The 15,949-nt window shown below is 37.7% G+C and overlaps 1 protein-coding gene across 2 annotated transcripts in view; it reads right to left on the bottom strand.

The window, feature by feature from the left end:
• LOC117289985 (RIMS-binding protein 2-like) overlaps positions 1-12,470 on the bottom strand; it is a 117,822-nt gene extending 105,352 nt beyond the window's left edge. For both annotated transcript variants that reach the window (XM_033771188.1, XM_033771189.1), the window contains exon 1: positions 11,362-12,470. In XM_033771188.1, the coding sequence (XP_033627079.1) occupies positions 11,362-11,463 (102 nt within the window). In that variant the 5' untranslated portion in view covers positions 11,464-12,470. The remainder of the gene's footprint in view (positions 1-11,361) is intronic.
• Between the last annotated feature and the right edge of the window lie 3,479 nt (positions 12,471-15,949).

The raw sequence follows: 15,949 nt of genomic DNA, 5'->3' as shown, positions 1-15,949 counted from the left end.
GTAATTATTTCCAAGATTAATATAATTCCCAGGCAGCTTCACCCCTGACCACTCTCAGGCCTCCTTCAGAACCGAGGAGATGCAATCTGAACCTAGGCTTCGCCCTGTCAGACGCAGTTTGTTTCAACCCCAACCTCAAGTCAAGAACTCATTTGAGAGCACTTAGCCTCAATTCTCAGAAAGAAAAAGACCGAGAGAAAAAATATTCATTGTGCGTTTACAATAACAAGAAGGAACGGATCAAGCGTGAAATCACTATTGAGGGTTTGCATTTTTTTTTTTACAAAAGGTTCAACTTTAAAGGCAGTGTTTCCTATTGTTTTTGGGGGAACCGTTCGATTGTGTTAACCCTATACAAATGTAGACAAATACAATAAAACTACATGTATATAAGAAGCTACTAGTGTTATTATTAACAGAAACAGAAGGGGAAAAAATTCAGCTGGCATCACAAAATCTCTCTTTACTGCTGCAACACTTCACATTACTTTACGTAATCACACTTGGACCTCCACAATAGCCATCCATCTTCATTTCTTACAATAATTTATAGTCAAAGTCGGAATAAATTCATAATAATTTACTCCACAAGCCCAATCCATGTCCGCTCTTTCCGAGGCGTGACTCAAACTTGTACTTGAAGATTTCTCCAGATATGAGGGTGTTTCGCTGTCACATCAGTAGGTGTATCACATCGCACTACTTCACCAACAAATTATCTCAAATTTGCTAATGGACAAGAAAGCAGCAGGATGGGAAAAAACACAGAAAGGAAGCCCTCCAAATTTAATTTGACAAATTGAAGAATTACGAACTGTTAGTGCTGGAAGGGGAATTCTATCCGTTGTAACTAAATCTTTTATTACATTTTGGTTTAATTCTCATGCCCACTCGGGAGAAACCTACATTATTTGCGCAAAGCAGAGAATTCTTCAGGCAGCTAGTATTGGTTACCAGTGGAAGAATTACAAATGCAAACCATGGTTATACATGACATGGTATATTTCTAGCAGTTTATTTCAGTTTATCTGGGCGGGTCCTAGGGAATTAAAAAAGCTTTGTATGTTGTTACAATGTATATGTTCCTGCCAACTGCAACCATTCTAAGCATATCATATCATTCTAGCAAAAGACATATCATTCTAGCAAAAGAGCTCATAAATACATGACAAAAAAGGGAGACCTCCAGCATAGGGTTCTAGCTTAGTTGGAAGAGGACTCTCAAAGACAAGTCATCAGATCGATTTAAAAAATGTCCAATCTTTCCCATGGAAACCTAGTATAGACAATTCTACAGCAAAAGTTAATTATTTCTGTTTCTAATGATAGATTTTCCTGACATTTTTCCTCTCAGCAACGGTGCAAAAAACGCATTAAGAAGTAAGGCAATGTCTGGGTGTATATGGTGATGATTGTAGAGAAATTAATGGGTCTCCAGAGGGTCAGCTACAAGGGAGTGAGCAATTAAACACAAATCAAACTCATAGATTGAGTAATCTCCATTCAAGTGCACAAATGGCTATCTTCGCTTTATAAGGATGACACACACACACCACGCCGATATCGTGCAGCTGCACAGATCCTACCAACTCAACTGTGAAAACTCTTTGCTTCGCAACGTGTCAGAATCCATACCATTCCCCCACCTGTCCACACAGTAAATAGTCACAAGTGATACCACTTCTCCCCCGCTCTCCTACGACTTTACTGATGATAATTCATGCAGTCAGGTCGTGCCTGACTGCATAACATGCGGAGGAGCCCGGACGTTAAATTTTTTTCAACCGGTTGAAAATCATAGGAGAGCTTTGGCGGTGTCGGTGTATTATTTCAGATGTTTGGGAGAGGAATATCCCCGAAGCAATGTCCAATTACTGTACAAATAAAATTCTTCATGTGAAAAGAATGAAAATGAGTGCTCTCTGCAACGACTACACCCTCTCCCCCCCAACTTGAAATTACTTTTTCATTTAACTACTACGTCCATGTTAAGGAATAAAAGTATATGGCCTGACATCTGCTGTTAAGAATAACACAGAACCTTTTCAAGGAACTAATGAAGTTTGGTGGGGTGGGGGGTGGCTGTGGCGGGGAAATGATCACATTGGTTCTAAATCACTGCAGACATTTTTCATCATGAGTAATTCAATGAAACCAGAGCGACTTTGTTATCCAAAAGATCTAATTGAAATAACTTGGGCGTTTTTATACCAAGGAATATGCGTACTCTTTGACGTCACGATTTACTTACTGCATTGCTTAAAGGCAAAGTATAATATACCTTTGGGTTTTTTAGTCACTAGATTGTTCCTATATAAATGCAGATATACACAATAAAACTAACATCTGTCAAAAAAAAAATTCCAAAGGTGGTAATGTTTTTGAGATATGCTGCTGATAATCTGGAGTGGTTATGTCCTTGCAGAAAGAGTAATCCCTAACTTGAATACACAATCTATGGACCGTTTCATGGAGAAACTTTTCTCGGGTTGAAATATGTTGAATCCCTCTCTCTAAAACCATTATCCTTTTTCTCAAAATGTTTAGCATTACTATTTAGTCAATCAGGGAGGTTTTCTGCAACAACCAGGGAGATATTAAAATATAATAGCAAAAAGGTTTCCATAATCAGGGAAGTTTTTTCAAATTTCTTCATCAAAACATTGACAGATCAGTTTATTCTCAACAATCTTTCTGCAGAAGAATCCTAGAGAATTGCCACCTCCGATACGTGATGCACCCTCCGTTGAAAAAAATTAATGTTGACTTTACACCTCTGCGAAACCGATCTCCCTTTGTGACATTTTCGTTGATCACAGTTTTGAGATTGTTACACTACACAGCAGACATACAGCTGCATACAGAAATCTGAAATTGGAGTGATTTCACTCTAGTCACACGGGAATCCGAGTGTACCCTGCGAGAACCCAAGTGTACCTAGCGAGTTGAGATTACTCAGTGTTATGAATTAGAAACCGGACGCTCGCTGACCACTCGCCAGACAAACACATTGTAGAGTCGTTTCCCACAGATCAATTTCAAGTTTTTTTTTAAGTTTATGAAATGTATTGTACAGAGTTGACTTTGCTAGGGATAAGATTGTATTTAAAAAAAAAATCCCGTGTTTGACATTTTCCTCCTGCCGCAGGCCTGATACTTCACAGAGGCAATGAAGGCGATTGCTTCCGTGCCCCCTGGCGATTGCCTCGGTGCCCTTGAAATGCTCCAGTTGACATCTCAAATTTCCTCACAGGGTGCCCTTTACCAAGGAGAAAATGCCTTGATGCCCTTGCTTATTTAAAACGAAGCATACAGGCAGATCTCCTGGTGTAAAAAAAACGAAGCTCCCTGACTGTTGTTACAGGTTGTTACATGTTGGAGGTTTTACAGACTCTCTACATCATTTTAAAGGCAGTGGACACTATTGGTAATTACTCAAAGTATAGCATAAAACCTTTCTTGGTGACGAGTAATGGGGAGAGGTTGATGGTATAAAACATTGTGAGAAACGGCTCCCTCTGAAGTGCCATAGTTTTCGAGAAAGAAGTAAGTTTCCACGAATTTGATTTCGAGACCTCAGCTTTAGAACTTGAGGTCTCGAAATCAACCATCTAAACGCACACAACTTCGTGTTACAAGGTTGTTTTTTTCTTTCATTATTATCTCGCAAGTTCGATGACCGATTGAGCTCAAATTTTCACAGGTTTGTTATTTTATGCATATGTTGAGATACACCAACTGTGAAGGCTAGTCTTTGACAATTACCAGTAGTGTCCACTGCCTTTAAATAGATATCCGAAGGTCTGGTCATAACACAGACCAAGTCTGAGACGTCTCCCGAACATCCGATAAATCTACTCCGCGGTAGTAGAATAAAGCAAGACAGTTCTCCAAAGAACAAACTCTACCTGGCAAGGTAGATACATGTACATGTACACACATGATGTTACCTCAAACCAAATATATATACAGGCCAAGTCGTTTTATCTCTGTGATGAGTTATCTCTTATAGATTTATCTCTGTATCTCAAGTTTGCCTCTTTGCGAAATTAGTGAAAAGTAGAGGGGAAAAAAGGAAAGGTTTTTTTAAGTACAGAGACTGAGCCAGATTAACAACATTGTGAAGGTTTTAATAGACATTTTCAGGCTATTTAAGAACAAATATTTTTTTCTGCGGACAACAACATCAGAAATCAGATAAAAGTAGGAAGAACATCTCAAGGTGCCGAGAGACCAGTGAAAAATCCTGACACATCACATTGTTTTTAAAAACAACTTTATGAAAACTTTGAAATTAAGAGGAAGGTACCTCTACATGTACTTTAACAACATGTTTAACTACACTTGTTGATATTCAACCAGGCATGAGACAAAAGTAGGCCAATTGAATTGAGTACAATAGGGCTGATCATTTTTTTCTGATTTTTCCAACGAGAAAAAAAATCGGAAATCAGACTTAAGGAGGAAGAAAATCATGCCGGTATTCAACACAGATATTTATTTTCTTTTGATTATCGTTTGAATACATTACAATCTTTATGAGCATTCTGAAGAAGTCATTATTAAATGTTATGTACATAGTGTTCTTAATGTTTACAGACTTGTGTACATTTCAATTTGCATTACAATTTCTGTGTTCTAATTTATAGACGGAATTGTGATTATAAACCAGACAGAAATTTGCTAAACTGTTGCCCTTAAAGGCAGTGGACACTATTGGTAATTGTCAAAGACCAGTTCTCTCACTCGGTGTATCTCAACATATGCATAAAATAACAAACCTGTGAGAATTTGAGCTCAATCGATCATCGAAGTTGCAAGATAACAATGAAAGAAAAATAACTCCTGTTTTGAAAACTATGGCACTTTAGAGGGAGCCGTTTCTCAAAAATGTTTTATACCATCAACCTCTCCCCATTACTCGTCACCAAGAAAGGTTTTATGCCAATAATTATTTTGAGTAATTACCAATAGTGTCCACTGCCTTTAAAAAGATTGACCATCCAGTAAATGAAATATTCTCCTGTATTAATTTCTTTCTCACTCATGGACAGCCGAGGATTGACTGAATAACCTTCTAATCTAACAAATCAATGGAATAATTAGTTGGGTCCTTAGTAAAGAGGGTACTGTATAGAGGTAATTTATTACGGATTGAAAAGCAATTAGGCGTGGAGGTTAACCATAACAAGTAGTTTGTTTAGACAAAGTGAAGTCCGCTTTCAATCTCATTATTTTTTATGGGAAGATTGGCTCTTTTATTGAAGTGTCTGTCACTTCTACTTAAAGTATAGTTATTACTGCTTTTAATATTAATATTATTATTATTTCAGGGGTTAAAATTGAGGATGGGTATAAAAGCAAATTAATACCCAGAGCTTGACAGCCTTATAGGCAAAGTATGCTGTGGTTTTTGGAACTGCTTGACAGTTTAAAACCTTCGTGTATATAGCTAATAATACTAACTAGTGAAAATTTCATGTTATCTTTTTATGGTCATATGTTTCAGATATATGTACATGTACCGCCGAGAATCCAAGTGGCTATGTCTACGCAGGAACGTTTCTCGGACTTAAAGTTCGGGGATAAAAACTGCTATCTTTTTTCATAACCGCTGTACTTCAAAGTGAAATGATTCTCCAAATGCTTTATATTAATGAAAGCTGCTTTACATGCACTTCTATCTGACCAAGTTTGTTTTTATTGCCATTTTTACCTTTACCAATTACCTTTTTTCACACGCTGGCCCATCTCTTAGACTTAGGAATGAACTTACCCCCTAATCTCCAACAAGTCACTACAAACACTACCTTCATAAATCCATTTGAAAACCCATGTTTTGTTCTTAAAATGTCTTCTTTTTGACTCACTGTAGACCTTTCTTCTGCATCCCTTCAACGCCAGGAGTGTCTTTTAGACAGACATGGCGCATTATGAATGGCCACTATTATCATCAGGCCTTCCCTTTAATAAACACGCCACAAAGAAATGTTGTACTCAGTTGCGCCATGACGAGAAAAACCACATGAAGTGCATACAAAATTATTGATTAATAGATGTTATGCTGCACGGTGTTTAAAACAAAAAAGATTCTGATCATCAGACAAGCCTTTCCTCAAGATTACACGCTCTATCAGATGTAACGGTACCGGGGAAGAAGAAATAATGCACGAGGGCGAAGAGAGAATAAAAAAATCCATCATACTATCAGGTCTTCCCATCATCACAGTGTTACATCTGCTTCAACCGGCGTGGTAAGTCACACCCTGGAGAAATATTAACATGTTCACATTAGATCCGCATGTCACCCAGGGAATTCTAACGACAAGACAGTGCGAAGCCAAAGAAGAAGAGAGAGAAAGACATGAAGATGAAACTGCTCTGAAAGTTTATCTTGTCGTCGTCGCACGATCATGAAAAGAGAATTATTCTCGGATAATCATTTTTCCCCCACTGGGCCAGCCTTGGTATGGTGGTTGCTAACAAACCCTGACTGGCCTAGAGACTGAATGGGCAATATCATTAGAAACGGGGCCAATATAACAACTGAATTGACCTCATGTTGAATTTCTCATTAAAGAAGCTGAGATTTTCTTTTAGCAGATACTACGTCCTTCCGGCCGCCGCCTGATTTTGTCCCCCTGGAGGGATAGCAGATATTTGTGGCCAATGTCAAATTATCGGGGGCTTTTTAAACTGATGGCTAGTAGGAGAGTGGGGACACTGTAATGAGGTTGATATTTATCAGCTGCTTGATGTTTAATCATGATAAAGTATATAGGATTTGAGGCATTGCATGGTGAGGTATCAATATATATTTGGTTTGCGGTAACACCATGTGTGTCTACAAGCTAGACTATGTTCTTTTGAGAACTAGTCTTGCTTGATATTCTACAACCGCGGAGTAGATTTTTGGAATCTTCTTAGTTCTAAAAAGACAAGTTCTCAAAAGAACATGTACCTAGCAAGTAGATACAAACACCTGGTGTTACCATAAAACAAATAAACATGATAATGTAGACACCACATGACACCACGTGATGAGTGGTGTCTTCATCCACTGTTCAATGTAGATGTTTTGGATTTATGACAAAACTAGTGTTTGTTGATTCATAAACGAAATCGCTTGCTTTGCCCCCTAAACAAAACTGTGCCCTATCATTCGGCTGCGAGACTGGTGACAAGTGCTCAAAAGCGTGACAGCATTTCTCCTATTTTACTAAATACTGCATGCAATATAAGATACTTTCGTTAACATTCTCATTTCTGCAAGGTGTGAGACCCTACTCATCTCCAAGACCTCATCCAAAAGTATCATCCAGTTCTAAATTTCTGCTCAAAATCCAAGTCTCTCATGTCACTCGACTTTCACTATAGATTTCATGGGTCCAGGGGTCGATTTCACAAAGAGTTAGGACTAGTTAGGATATATTAAAAAGGTATGGCTAGTCCTAAGTTAGGACTAGTAACTCGTCCTAACTCATGATAAGACCTGAGATTTAACTCTTTGTGAAATCCACCCCAGGGCTTGCTTTTGCAGAAGCAGCAGCCGAATTATGGAAAAGTCCCATATATATATCAGAGCAAAAAGGTACACAAAATGTTTCAGTTGCTTCTCAAAAATCACCATTTGCTACTCAATAATTAGCATTCACTGTGCACAAAACATGTTCAGTCAAAATATTCAGCTATGCAAAACAGCTGAACGAAATCAATGCCTGTCACAAAAGTCAGCATTCAACATAACAAGAAGGACCGCTTCCTACTGATATATGCCTCAACATGTAACCAGATCCAGGTCTCTTATATAAATATTCGCACCCAGTTTATGCCCTCCACAAAATCAATGGTAATGACTACCAGGCACTTCACATGTAAACAAGTGTGACACCGAATGTCTTCTCACTGATCACAGAAAGCTTTTGGTTGATCCAAAACCCCCTGCCTAGTTTTCCTCCATTCAATAGGTTAAAGGCACTGGACAGTATTAGTAATTACTTAAAAATAATCGTTACCATAAAAACTTACTTGGTAACAAGCAATGGAGAGCTGTTGATAGTATAGAACACTGTGAGAAACGGCTCGGTGTGAAGTAACATGGTTTTTGAGAAAGAGGTAATTTCTCTTTCAAATATTAAAAGACTTCAGCATGCAGGCCTGAAGCCTTTTTTTAAGTATCTGAAAGTGCAACGAGGGTGTTTCTTTCATTACTCTCTTGCAACTTCAATGACCAATTGAGTCAAACAAAATTACAGACTTATTATTTTATGCATAAGTTGGGATACACCAAGTGAGAATACTAGTCGTTGACCATTACCAAACGTGTACAGTGCCTTTAAGTCTCCGCATATAAAACAGTCAGGAAAGTACTATGACTTAGTCCTTTTTTTTTCTTCGTTTCTTTACACCCGAACAGAAATCTAGTGTATCATGCATGAAGCAGGTGCATCGCTCTACACAGGTCACTGTAAACTGCTCAATAAAACCAAAGTTAAGAAACGTTTTTGATTATTCATGAGGTAACCGTAGTGTCAATATTACTATTTTTGACTTGCTGGATTAGTAAGGCTGGACACAGAAGAGGAATTATTACAGTTGGTACAACAAAATTCAAGGAATTCACGGAGGATTAGGGTAAATTTTAGAATGCAGTATTTCAACACCTGAATCAAAATAGTTCAACCATTCTACACCTGGCATGGTATTTGGTTCTTGAGAGAAAAAACGTAGAAACATATTTTTTAAGCACAGGCGCTAAACATTACTTGATCACAGTGTGTGGTTTAAAGATGCTATGTCAGATTTTTGGCTGATTTGACACAAAAATTTTGATTTAAAATTTAATAGGTATTTTGATGGGGGTAGAGAAAGTTACAAGCTTTCATTTGAGCCATTGCTCAAAAAAGTCCGCCAATTATTAGCGCCTAGAGTACCTTGTTTGGTACATGTAGATAAGTGCGCTATATATAGTCACTTATATAGTCAGGCTATTTATTGGCCCAATCTTTCTGGATATGCAAAAAAAAGTTGCTCAATATTTTGTTTACTGATTTAATGGTCTACTGTATATTTTGATGTGATTTTCTGTACAGCATTTTGAGATTTTTATGTAAAGTACTGTATATGAAAAACAAATTAATATTATAAGATCTGTTGTTAGAATTCGATGTCTTTCAGCAACAAAAAAAAATGCACATGATTGAGGTGATGCGCAGAGACATTCTTATACTCTGTTTATGGTTATTGGCAGCATGTCTGATACTGATATGCACATGTATAGAAATATATATTCTCCTGACTGGAGCTGAAATACTAATAATACAGACCTCCGTTTACATTTACGCATACGACACAACGATGAATGAAAAGTAATTGCTGAATAGCTCTGAGAGGCAAAAAAACACTGTGGTACCTCAGCATTGATGATGTTGTCAAAACAATGTCCACGGTAATGGAAACATAAAAATTCATATAAAATGAAAGAAAGTATCCAAACAACTGGAAATTGACATTGCAAGCAGGCACCCGATCGCTGACCTGAACAACAAAACTACAACTTGCCTGTTAATTGCAAGACATGATGCGCACAATTGAATGTGAAGCGAAGAAAATTTCTTTGGCTTGAAGCTCAAGGTCATGTGTTGTTCAAGTCCACTAGCATTTGAGTATTGTTTAATTGCCTCGCTTGTTGGTGAATACCTCTTTAAAAGCAAACGTTAATTAGCGTTTATTGCAACTTCCAACATGGTTGTACCCGCAAGCGAACTATTTATTTATAGTTTCTTCTTATCTCTTCACACCATGCAAAGCTTCAAACAATACTTCCAACATGCAGTCTGTATATATACAAAGTGCATTTGTCACTACAAACGCTAAGGATCTCAAGTATTGTTTGTATCTTTGCGTGGTATAAAGGATAAGAATTAAATAAAAATAATAGTAAACTTGCAGGTACAGCCATGTCTGAAGACAAGCAAAGTATACTGTTTGAAACGTTGAAGCCACACCGCCTCTTTTCAGAGCTAACACTCCCTCAAAAGAGTTATTACGTGGTTGTACCCATAAGTTTACTATTATTTATAGTTTATTCTTTGAAGAAACTTTCACATTAAATTTGTTTTGGTGTTTACATTGAGCTGTTACGGATTATGTGTACACAATTACAGAATCGCCCAAAGCTATTTATTTATGTGACTACTAACACTTTAAACCAGCACCATACCTGGAGTCTGTGTATTTCGCCAAAATGTAGAGGGGGAGGGAAGTGTGTCAAACTAGCAAGACGCCCACAGCACAACAAATTTCAAAATTAGTCTACATTCTTAATTTGTTATTCTGAGATAAAATGAGGTTTTCTACACCTTCAGGCAAATTTTCTCCTTCTGTAAAGAATAAGAATGTTTAACTAATATTTTATTTTCTGTGATTTTAGTGTCTTTTAAAATTGTACATTCATAATGCAATTCGGTCGCTTGACCGCGAATTTTAGAAAGTTTTAAAATAAACCATAAAAAAACCTTGTGTTTCTTACTACTTTATAATTACAATTCTTTACGCGGTGACCGGACCGAATTAAATCCCTTCCGAAAAAACATTGTCAAAAAAATAAAAATAAAGATCGCACGGCTACAGAGTTTTTAGAATAGGAAAGAGGGCTCTTGAGAGTGCTGTTGTGACCGTTTTTAAAGGGTCGCCATTTGCACGACAAAAAAAGGAAACAAATAAGTGTGACCATATGATGAAATAAATGGTACATGGAAGGGTAAAAAGGAAACCTAGATAATAAAAAAAACCTTAAAATATGTTGTTGTTTTTCGCTTCAGGAAAAAGCTTTATGGAAGAAGATTTAAGTGCTATATGACGTTAAAAAAATTAATATTAAAAAATAAAACAAGATTTATGTATCAACAATTTTATTGACGAAAAGAAAAAATTGTATTAAAACTAATGCTACTGACAACACAAATATTCAAAAGTAAACAATAAACAACTTTTGGTGCAAAGTTTGCTTTTGTTATTATTTTTGTGTTAATAAATGACACAAGGGAACATTGGCAAAGAAATTTTCTCTTACAACTCTTAAAAATGAAAAAAACAAAAACAAGATAAACAACTTTTGGTGGACAATTTGCTATTATTATTTGTTTGAGTCACATGTTAATAAAAGGACAAAGGAAACATTCGAAAAACAAATTGGTAAAGAATTTTTCTCTTACAACTCTCAAAAAAGTAAAAACAAAATAAACAACTTTTTGGTGCAAGTTTGCTTTAAAAACTATTATTTTTTTTAAAGTCACATGTTAATAAAGGACGCAGGGAACAATGGTAAAGACATTTCGAAAACGAAAATTTGTCTCTTACAACTGAGATGCAGCATTCGCAGTCCAGAACGTGGGTCGTAGAAGAGGTGCTGAGTAGTCCGTTATGTTGTTCCCGAAATACCTCCCTGGTTGTGACGGCCATTTCGCTCACCCGACCTCCGCCATGGCGATCCTCACGGCTGTGTCCGATGATGCATTCTTGGACCGACCCGACCCCACTACACCAACTCTTCTTCTGTTCCCTCAGGATTATAGAGTGGTAGCTCCGCTTTACGGCAAGTAGGAGGAGAACAAGTCCTCGTTGAAAGAAGCTGGGTAGCCCCGAGATCAGCGAACTGAGCAGTCGTGGGAAATCTACAAGGGGGGCACGTGAGTAAGAGAAGGAGCTCTATCTACCCCCTGTTTCCAAGTCACTTCAAGTCTGACATCAGCTAAATTATGTTGGATGATGTCGTCAAGTTGAGAAATTCGACGAAGCCAGTTCACGTGACTAAATACTGCTCCGATTCCAAAATCACTGTATGGTAGCACTCACTCAATACAGATGTGCTGCAGAAATGCCGGGGAAAAAATCTCTAACGTGCTGAAATGACTTGAACTCTGAAGACTGGTTTATAAATTATGTGCAATGATGTTGCCGTAGTGTAATACACCTAGACTAGCTACAGGAACGTTGTTGGTTTTTGTTTACAAGTGAACCGTGAGCAGCATCAGGCTTGCACAATCTCTCCCCTTCTCCGACTCTCTCTCGTCCCTTCAGGTGATTGATGCTTGAATTATGCCCAATCATGCCACACTATAGGAATGCACTGCAGTCACCGCACACACACCACTGATGATGATGATAAAAACCCCAATGCATTAACCAGCACCATCACGCTAATATTATGCAAATAGGCTCCTGGTCATGTGGGCTTCATTTTCGGTTCAGCCAGTGGTTGTGTCTCCAGGAAGCCTAGATCACCCGTTGAGGTGTTTTCATCCACATGTTTTTTAGAGAGAGAGAGAGTGTGTGACAGTGACGCCGTCGTCCGAATGACTACACATTAAAGCTGTGATGATCGGCTGACCCCCTACACTCTCCTCGTCTCATTTTCACATCCAGCGCAGCGAGTAATATTCAACCTGATGCATCATCATCAAAGTAGAGGGGGGGTTCACAGAGCCAGGTTTGCTCACAGTGACCCCAAACTCACAGAGCGGTCTCTGCCAATCTGCTTAGCCAAACACAAGACATGCACAGCGCTTATACTCCATGCATCGCAGCCAGCCAGAGGGGCAGAAAGTGTGTCGCTAATGGGTCCTCCCAGTAATCAATTCCCACTTTCCACTCGTCTTTTTTTTCCCTTCTCCGTCTTGTTCCTCTCTCTCTCTCTTGCGTGCCACAGCAGGCTTTCTTGGTCGACGCCAGCCAGAAGTAGGAAGAAATGATGAGAATGTATGCATCGAGGGGGGGGGGGGTATTGGAGCCTCGTCGAGGGGGGGTCGATGGAGTCTCTCGTCGAAGAAGGAAGACACGATGGGGTCATATGGATGAGGTCACGTACAGGATGTGTGTGGGGTGACGTCGGGGCAGTTTTTTATAAAGTGGACTTAATCATTACATCGAGTGAATACTGATTATACATCGTGAATGGGAACATGAGTTGTTTTTTAATTAGATCAACGATTAGTGCAGACTGATTACATAATGAAACTTGTTTAATTGCTCTGCTTTAATTAAGTTGTTGAAACTGCGATTAGCAACAGCTGTATTAAGACAATTACAATGTTAAAGGTGCTTGATCTGCAAGGGAAGGTAGTATAAAATCATTGTGAGAAACATTTCACTTTGAAGAAATGTGGTAATGTAAAAACATAACACAGTTTTTATTTTCCCCAACAAATTTGAATCTGAGAATTGTTATCACATAACGCTTTTCAGATTGTGTATTCCTATATAAGGTACTATTCTTCTCCATGGACATATTCACTCTGGATTTTCGGCGGTATTTCAAAAATGCCACCACCTTTTAAAGGCAGTGGACACTATTGGTAATTACTCAAAATAGTTATTTTCATAAAACCTTTCTTGATTACGAGTAATGGGGAGAGGTTGATAGTAAAAAACATTGTGAGAAACGGCTCCCTCTGAAGTGATGTAGTTTTCGAGAAAGAAGTAATTTTCCAAGTATTTGATTTCGAGACCTCAGATTTAGAATTTGAGGTCTCAAAATCAAGCATCTGAAAGCACACAACTTCGTGTGACCATGGTGCGACAAGGGTGATTTTTTCTTTCATTAATATCTCGCAACTTCGACGACCGATTGAGCTCAAATTTTTACAGGTTTGTTATTTTATGCATATGTTGAGATACACCAACTGTGAAGACTAGTCTTTGACAATTACCAATAGCGTCCAGTGTCTTTAAAATGAAATTTTCACAGGTTAGTTTTATGGATATCTACAGCTACATGATTGAAACAAACAGTGGGTTCAAATTCCCAAATGTGTATAATCCCTTTAAAATCTGCACCATCCGAAATAAAATTTTAATATTATCAGTTTCTCAAACAATAAAGATGACAATTTCTCATTGAATGGCAATACGTGACTTTGGGGAATGGTTGGTCAACTCTAGCATGATATTTGGTCCTTCAGAAAAAAAAGTAGGAAAATTGCATTTTGTGCAAAGGCTGACCTACATGTAATTTAATAGACCGTTTTTTAATCACAATTTTTCTGATTTCTGAAATCAAATCAAAAATCAGACTTAAGTAGGAAGAATATACGAGAATATGATTTAATAGACCTTTCAGGATGTTTAGTCACAACTTTTCTGATTTTTTTTAAGGGCAAAACAAAATCAGAACTCAGACTTAAAGGCAGTGGACACTATTGGTAATTACTCAAAATATTTACTATCATAAAACCTTTCTTGGTGACAATTAATGTGGAGAGGTTGATGGTATAAAACATTGTGAGAAATGGCTCTCTCTGAAGTGCCATAGTTTTTGAGAAAGAAGTAATTTTCCACGAATTTGATTTCGAGACCTCATATTTAGAACTTAAGGTCTCGAAATCAACAATCTAAACGCACACAACTTCATGTGACAAGGGTGTTTTTTTCTTTCACTATTATCTCGCAACATTGATGACCGATTGAGCTCAAATTTTCACAGGTTAGTTATTTTATGCATATGTTGAGACACACCAACTGTGAAGGCTAGTCTTTCACAATTACCAATACCTTTCCGCTGTCTTAAAGTAGGACAAACATCGTGCCTGTCAACTTCATACCAAAAAAGTCATTTGATCAAATTTGTTTTGATTTTTTTCTTCCAAGGGCAAAATAAATTCAGAAATCAAACTTACGTAGGAAGAACATCATGCCTGTCAACTTCATCCTGACTAAGTCATTTGATCAAAATTTTCTTGGTATCGATATTTCCCCCTCGTAACACAACAACCTGTTAAGAAGCATAGCTTTAAGTACAAGCAACAGCCAACATGTCTAAGAAATTTGTTTTGCAAGATGCAGATCTTCATCATTCCCTCCTCTTCTCCTCCCACATGGGGATGGTTTTGGAAAGATCTATTGATCCCGCGATGGTAGGATGAGAGGACATGGGTCCCACAGTGTTATATCCTGGACCGCATTTATAGTCAAATTGTTGACAGGTTGAATGATAGATGACGAGCAGACAGAAAGGCGACCATGCCCCAACCAGACAGATGTACTTTGTTGACGGCAACGTCCTCTATAGTTCGAGATTCACAAACAAGATGAAAATCCGCCTCTTCCAAACGTCATCAAGATAACCCATTGCAAACCTTATTCGGCCAAATCAAAAAAAAATACCAGTTGATTGTCCCCTCCCTCATCCTTTTTTTGAGGCCGCATCCTTTTTTCTTTTTAATTATTTGTTATTTTACATTTTTCTTTTTTAAAAGACAAACTTTCTGTGTATTACTTAACATACTTATCTTTTAAGAACTTGTAACTACATAAATTAAGTGGTGACTTTAAACTGAAGAATTGGGTGGCCAGTTTGAATGAAAATGATGGGCGGCCACCTTTGAAAGTAATTGTATTCTAAAAAAAAAAAAAAAAAAAAAGAATGTAAACAAATAAAAAGGCTCTTATCCTTTTCTTTTTGGAAAAAAACCGGACATGATCAACTGGTATTTTATTTTTCTTGGCCTTAGCAGTCATGACAAATTTCTAGGACGCTCAGATTCATCCACCGCAAGTAAGAATTAGGCCAACAGGATCGAGGTGTAAAACATTGCATTTGGGTTTTATGGATCGCTGTTCAATTAGAATTCCTGGAGGGTGTTGAACTGGGGGTATGGCATCGGGGCATGATATGAACTGATGCGCCATGAGGGACAGGTTTGGAATAAAATGACTGGAGATTCTACAAGGTTAGTTGATTGGGTTACTCGGTATGCCTCGATTATGCATATGGAACAAGTGTAATAAATTTAAAACTCTACAGATGTATTTACATGCATGTCTCAATAGTGCCTTGAATGGGACAAGTCTAATACCATGACTGAGTATTCTACAGGTTAGTTGATTGGGTTACTCAGTAAAGCCTCAATTATGCATATGGAACAAGTGTAATAAATTTAAAACTCTACAG

This window comes from Asterias rubens, chromosome 5 (genome assembly GCF_902459465.1).
Source record: "Asterias rubens chromosome 5, eAstRub1.3, whole genome shotgun sequence".
NCBI classification, from domain to species: Eukaryota; Metazoa; Echinodermata; class Asteroidea; order Forcipulatida; family Asteriidae; genus Asterias; species Asterias rubens.
The sequence above is the reverse complement of the archived record's forward strand: the minus strand, read 5'-3'. Positions and strand labels throughout refer to the sequence as shown.